This window comes from Centropristis striata, chromosome 17 (genome assembly GCF_030273125.1).
Source record: "Centropristis striata isolate RG_2023a ecotype Rhode Island chromosome 17, C.striata_1.0, whole genome shotgun sequence".
Lineage (NCBI taxonomy): Eukaryota > Metazoa > Chordata > Actinopteri > Perciformes > Serranidae > Centropristis > Centropristis striata.
Genome location: NC_081533.1, coordinates 15,092,454 through 15,099,912, shown reverse-complemented (window position 1 = coordinate 15,099,912; position 7,459 = coordinate 15,092,454). Strand labels below are relative to the sequence as shown.

The 7,459-nt window shown below is 45.8% G+C and overlaps 1 protein-coding gene across 1 annotated transcript; it reads left to right on the top strand.

Moving 5' to 3' along the window:
• Positions 1-794: 794 nt before the first annotated feature.
• Positions 795-5,125, top strand: LOC131989753 (uncharacterized). The gene is made up of 2 exons (XM_059355072.1): positions 795-3,445; positions 5,033-5,125. Exon 1 carries the CDS (start codon positions 800-802, stop codon positions 2,717-2,719), a length of 1,920 nt encoding a protein of 639 aa, XP_059211055.1. The 5' UTR covers positions 795-799; the 3' UTR covers positions 2,720-3,445; positions 5,033-5,125.
• The last annotated feature ends 2,334 nt before the right edge of the window (positions 5,126-7,459 follow it).

Sequence of the window (7,459 nt, the reverse complement as noted above, 5' to 3'; positions counted from 1 at the left end):
GCTCTGATGACATCATACCCTGGTGACATCATCACGTCACCACGGAACATTGAGATTCCAGAGATGCTTTGATCTTAATACTTTGATCTCATTTGGATGGTGACATCATCACCTCCTCACGGAACATTGATTCCAGAGCTGCTTTAATCTTAATAGTGATGTCACCACATGACATCACATATCCCCTTCAAGAGTTTGCCTTTAGACTTGGGAACTGGAGGAGAGACACTTTCTCATTTCTGTAGGACCGAGAGGAGCACTTGAAAGGACGACAGCACAAACTACAAGACGACTCAGGATCATCCATTGTAATTTATTTAATACCGAAATGGATACAGCAGGACCTTCCGAGGCACAGATAATGGCTACAATTAAAGTTGATGACATCCGTCCACTGATTGAGTCGTTTCTGGAAAGGATTACAGAGGAACAGTGGGCCAAGATTACGATTGGTGAGGCTGATTATGCCACGAAAATTTTGTTGGCAGAGTTAGTGCTGGATTTGACTACATTCGTGTCAAAATCAGCAAAGGCAACTCTTGGTCATAATGCAGCTGCCCTTACTGACAGATATGTTATGTCCAGTCTGGGTGACTCAGTTGCTCAGGCCTTTGCTCAGGTTCTGAATGTAACTTATGTCGACTCTCACATCTCAAACTCCTTAACAGAATACATTTCTCAGGAGGCTGTTAACAGTGCAAATAGTCAGATGGAGAGTATGGGCACATACGAGATTGTGGTTCCTGACCGCATACCTTTAGCAGGCAGACTTGAGGGTATGGTCCTTCATGTCTGCTCCATGTTAAAAGTATCCAGGGCAAAGGTCAATGCTTTCTGCACAATTCGACCATGGACACTACGAAAAAGACACGACACTGAAAAACTAGCAGAGGCAGATGAGATTGCGGACATTGGAGAGCTCTGCCAGACAGCCATGGGATCTGTCAAGTCATCCACCCCTGAGAGGCTCATGTCAGAATCAGTGGACAGCTTGATAAGTCAAACTACTAAAGCTGTCCAGGAAATAATTGCGAAAGAGGTCAGTGCCATGGCAGAACCTCTTTTGCATGATGTGGCAGATCATGAGTGTGCAGTGCTTGATTCTGACACCTCCTTAAAGATTGAAAATGTCTCATGTATCATTGCTGAGAGCTTTGTTGAGGCGGTTAGGATTAAGGTCTCTACCAGCCGGTCATCCTTACAGCAGCTTTGTCAAAGTCCAGATTTTAAGAAGACAAGTGGCAGCCCCCTACCAAGAGAGGGAGGCTTCTTGAAAGAAGTGGGGGACAAGGTAAAGGCCTTTTTCGCCACAAGGTTTACAAAACTGTCTATCAATAGAATCCGGACACAACTCAAGAACAAGTTCTTTCCCAACTCGAAAGTTCAAAACAGTGAGTCACTGAAGTCTTTCATTGACAGTATTGATACACTGTTTGAAACAGAGAATGATGACGAACTTGGTGGAAATGAGCATGCTGTGTTCAGTAAATTACGGCGCATATCAGAGGGACAAGACTCAGGCTTCACACAAAAACTTGGTGATGTTCTTCACAGTCACCTTTCAGAGGAGGTGAGTTCTCAAGCTGACTCAAAACAGCCATCACGTGAGACCCTTTATGCAGCCATAGCCGGCAAAGTGTGGCGTTTGCTGGGAATGATGCGCTGGTGGGTGAAGACTAAGGCTTCTGAACACAGTCTTAAAGTAGTATTGGATTTGATGGACTCTGAGGTACTATCACCATCACCCACAGTTTTAGTGTCTGTGAACAAATCACAGACACCCTCAGTGACACAATCAGAAAATGCTTCACCAACACCCAGGGTGGCAGTGTCTAAGAGCACATCGCCAGCACCCAAAGTGAGAGCGTCTGAAAGCACATCGCCAATACTTACAGTGACACTGCCAGTAACCCAAGCTTCTGGACACAGTTATAAAGTAGCATTGGATTTGATGGACTCTGAGGTACTATCACCATCACCCACAGTTTTAGTGTCTGAGAAGAAATCACGGACACCCTCAGTGACAAACGCTTCACCAACACCCAGGGGGGCAGTGTCTAAGAGCGCATCGCCAGAACCCGATGTGAGAGCGTCTGAAAGCTCAGACAACACATGTCCATCAGCCGAATGGAGAGTACTTAGAAACTCTCCATTACCACCACCACTCAAAGTGATACTACCAAAAAACTCTCTATCACCAGTACCCAAAGTGATAGTACATAGAACGGTTCTATCACCAATAACTGAGGAGGACGTCCAACAACTCATCTCAACAGTTTCTCAGGTCAGTCGATCATCAACACATGCTGCTACAAGAGAACAGACAGTGAAGTACACACAACTCAGTGTACTTGTTACTAAGGTGGTTTCTCGCATCTACAGCAAAGCCAAGATAACCCATCCAGCTGAATCACCAGAAACTTTTATTAGGAGGGTGATTGAAAAGACATGGGCCGAACTTGAGGGACAAGATTTTACAATCACCCCGAAAACATACAAAAGGCTGGACAAAACCATTGTCGAAAACATGTGCAGGAAATGGGGCTGTGTCGAGGATGTGTTGGTGGCAATGGCACTTGAAGGAGAAGTAGTTGAGAACTACATTGCCTGCTCTGTCAAATACTTACTTTTGACACCACCAAAGAACAAGATGAGCAAGTTCTTTGGCTCATTCGGCAAAGCAGTCAAATCCATCACTGGTATTTTTAAACGGTCTTGATGTCGTGAAGACATCAAATGTCTGTCAGAGACCAGTTAGTGGCCTCTGTCCAAGTTTCTTATAGAGATTCATTGGGTTTCCTCCGGGTGTCTCCGGTTTCCTCCCGCTTTACGTTATCATAGAAAAAAAAATGTTATTAAAGGCCACCTTAAGGTTTCATCCCACTTACCATCACTACAATAATAGAATTAGTTTAATTAATGGCCATTTAGGGTTTACAGGTTGCTCTGGTTTTCTCCCGCTTTACATCAACACCATAAGAAAAAAATTAAACTAAAGGCCACTTTAAGGTTTCATCCCTCTTACCATCACCACAATAATAGAATTAGTTTAATTAATGGCCATTTAGGGTTTACAGGTTGCTCTGGTTTCCTGCCGCTTTATGTCAACACTATAGAAAAAAATTAAAGGCCACTTTAAGGTTTCATCCCTCTTACCATCACCACAATAATAGAATTAGTTTAATTAATGGCCATTTAGGGTTTACATGTTGCTCTGGTTTCCTCCCGCTTTATGTCAACACTATAGAAAAAAATTTAATTAAAGGCCACCATAGAGTTCTCGCTTACCAACACCAAAATAATAGAAATAAATTATTAATGGCCATTAAGGATTTACTTAGGGTTGCTCTGGGCCATAGTTACTCAAAATAGAGGCTTTGAACATGGCCCATGCAGACCCCATGTCCCCAACCACCCCCGGAATGCAGGACAAATTCTCCTGGAGGTGGGTGTTGAAGAACATGCACCCGAGTGTCCTAAATGGCTACAGATCTGATGATGCGATAGCAAAATCGATCACCGATCTTTTGCCTGGAGTTGTCTGATACCAAGTACACTTATGAGCAACTCTGTGCTCGAGCATGGCGTTTGTTATGGCCAATCCGTGACTAGCACAGAAGTCCAATAACAATACACCACTCAAGCTGGGATCTGACAAGCCATTTCTATCTTCACTGTCTTCCAGCGTTACAGTGACTACAGTAGCCTCCATGTTTACATCCCTAAATAGCGTGCTGTGACGTCTTTGTTGTTGTTCTTCTGCCCATGTGGGTAAGGTCAGGGCGTCAGTTCAAAACACCATGTTCGACCATCGAGTTGCTCATAACTGTACTTGGTATCAGAGCACTCAAAGCCAAAGATCGATGATCGACTCTGTATCAGAGTCGATTATCAGATCTGCAGCCATCTTGGACACTCGGGTGTGAAGAGGAGCAGAGCTGTCAACTGATCACCACCTGGTGGTGAGTTCAGGTGGCGGGGGAGGCTGCTGGACAGACCTGGCAAACCCAAACGTATAGTGAGGGTGAACTAGGAACATCTAGCGGAGGCCCCTATCTGCATGTTCTTCAACTCTCACCTCCAGGACAATTTATCCTGCATTTGGGATGTGGTTGGGGACATGGAAATCGAGTGGGCCATGTTCCAAGCCTCTATCGTGGACGTGGCTTACAGGAGCTGTGGTCGAAAGGTCGTCTGTGCCTGTTGCAGCGGCAACCTAAGTTGGGGGTAGGGAGTTCGTAAAGCTTAAGAAGGATGCCTTTCGGGCTTGACGGGCCCAGGGGTCTCTGGAGGCAGCAGATGGGTACAGTTCGGCCAGAAGGGCTGCAGCACTCGCTGAAGTAAAAACTCAAGTGTGGGAGGAATCTGGGGAGGCTATGGAGGAGGACTTTCGGTTGGCCTCAAGGAAGGTCCGACAACTGTCAAGTCAACTCAGGAAGGGGAAGCAGGGCTTGGCTCAAGCTGTCTTCAGCGGGGGAGGAGACCTGCTGAGCCGGCCTGGAGATATGGTTGGGCATGGAAAGACCACTTTGAAGAACTCCTTCATCAATCTTAGTGGAAAACTCATCAATATCCCAGGCAGAAGTCACCAAGGTAGTCAAGAAGCGGCCTGATGGCAAGGCGCCAGGGTGAGATGAGATTCGCCCTAACATGCTGAAGGCTCTGGACACTGTTGGGCTGTCATGGTTGACACGTCTGTTCAGTGTTGTGTGGAGGTCAGATTATTTTTGTTTGACTGTTCACATTAATTTTTAAATGTGGCTTATGTCAGACTCCATTGTGAACTGCTCACCGCCCTGATCTGGCACGCATGGGCAGAAGAAAAATAACAAAGACGTCACAGCATGCTATGTATGGAGGTAAACATGGAGGCCACTGTAGTCAATGTTATGCAGAGAGCAAGCAAAGTTATGAGCAGATGATGACAAGCAGAAGGCTGAGGGGAAAGAGAGCCACATTTTTGACTATAGAGGCAGGACAGTTTGTGTGTGTCCCCAACCACACCAGGAATGCAGGACAAATTCTCCTGGAGGTGGGTGTTGAAGAACATGCAAACAGGGGTCTCCGCTCGATGTTCCGAGTTCACTCTCACTCTCACTCCACATTTGGGTTTGTCAGGTCAGTCCAGCAGCCTCCCCTGCCACCTAATCCAACTCACCAGCAGATGGTGATCAGTGGACAGCTCTGCTCCTATCTTCACCCGAGTGTCCTAGATGGCTACAGATCTGATGATGCGATAGCAAAATCGATCACCGATCTTTTGCCTAGAGTTGTCTGATACCAAGTACACTTATGAGCAACTCTGTGCTCGAGCATGGCATTTGTTATGGCCAATCTGTGACTAGCACATTAGTCCAATAACAATACACCACTTAAGCTGGGATCTGACAAGCCATTTCTATCTTCACTGTCTTCCAGCGTAACAGTGACTACAGTAGCCTCCATGTTTACATCCCAAAAAAGCGTGTTGTGACGTCTTTGTTGTTGTTCTTCTACCCATGTGGGTCAGGTCAGGGCGTCAGTTCAAAACACCATGTTCGACCATCGAGTTGCTCATAACTGTACTTGGTATCAGAGCACTCAAAGCCAAAGATCGATGATCGACTCTGTTATTACATTATCAGATCTGCAGCCATCTTGGACACTCGGATGTGAAGAGGAGCAGAGCTGTCAACTGATCACCACCTGGTGGTGAGTTCAGGTGGCGGGGGAGGCTGCTGGGCAGACCTGGCAAACCAAAACGTGTAGTGAGGGTGAATTAGGAACATCTAGCGGAGGCCCCTATCTGCATGTTCTTCAACCCCCACCTCCAGGACAATTTATCCTGCATTTGGGATGTGGGGATGTTGGGGACATGGAAATCGAGTGGGCCATGTTCCAAGCCTCTATCGTGGCTTACAGGAGCTGTGGTCGAAAGGTCGTCTGTGCCTGTTGCAGTGGCAACCTAAGTTGGGGGTAGGGAGTTCGTAAAGCTTAAGAAGGATGCCTTTCGGGCTTGACGGGCCCAGGGGTCTCTGGAGGCAGCAGATGGGTACAGTTCGGCCAGAAGGGCTGCAGCACTTGCTGAAGTAAAAACTCAAGTGTGGGAGGAGTTTGGGGAGGCTATGGAGGAGGACTTTCGGTTGGCCTCAAAGAAGGTCCGACAACTGTCAAGACAACTCAGGAAGGGAAAGCAGGGCTTGGCCCAAGCTGTGTTCAGCGGGGGAGGAGACCTGCCGAGCCGGCCAGGAGATATGGTTGGGCAGTGGAAAGACCACTTTGAAGAACTCCTTCATCAATCTTAGTGGAAAACTCATCAATATCCCAGGCAGAAGTCACCGAGGTAGTCAAGAAGCGGCCTGATGGCAAGGCGCCAGGGTTAGATGAGATTTGCCCTAACAGACTGAAGGCTCTGGACACTGTTGGGCTGTCATGGTTGACACGTCTCTTCAGTGTTGTGTGGAGGTCAGATTATTTTTGTTTGACTGTTCACATTAATTTTGAAATGTAGAAAAATAAAAACAATAACAACGACAACACAGCACACTATGTATGGAGGCTACTGAAGTCACTATTACGCCGGAAGCCAGCAAAGTTATAAGCACCAGGTGACGAGAAGAAGGCTGAGGGGAAAGAGAGCAAATCTAGTGCATTGAGTTAGTTAAAGAGTAGTTAAATAATGCAGTCGTAGAAGTAATCAGGTCAATTATAGTTGAATTTCCCAAAGCAAGCAAGGATACTTAGCCACAAAATGCATATATTCATTGAAAAGGAGACAGTGTGGGCTACCAAATGACCACACACAGCCACCATGCAACACACACCCAGGTCTGATCAGCTTGGGGTGGGCCCACCTTGACTGAAGGTGTCTTGTGATAAAAGGCCGAAACACCAAAATAAGTCGGGGTACACAACTGAAGATGTGTTGTACTGGTGGAAACATCACTAAGTGGTCATCACTGAACCTAACCCAACCCAAAATGACATCTCCAACTCCACATTGTGCTAAATCTTCAGGGATTGTAAAACCTAGTCCTTCGAAGCAATCTGAAGTTATTCAACTGTAGTGTACATTCTGTTACAGCATTTAAACCCAGCAGCCACAAAGTCCTGCTCTGCATCAAGATATATCATGCAGGTATATCCTATTTATACTTTACTGTAAAATGTAAAATCCAATTATCTGTAAACACTCACAAGTCATGTGAGCAAGACAGCCTATCAGCTGCTGACAAGGAGAGTAGTCCACAAATAAACATCACCAATAATAAATTTGCTCAAAGGCACTCTTGAGCCCAGTGTTTTTTCCTGACTGTAAGGAGAGAAACAAGATTTACAGATCACAAAGGCTCTATGACACAGCTACTGGCTGATTAGGGAACCAAATAACATGCTGTGTTCATACCTCCATTGACAAAGAATTCAGCCATATAAAAGCTGGTTTTATTATTTATTTTATATAATGTAAATCAGGTTAATT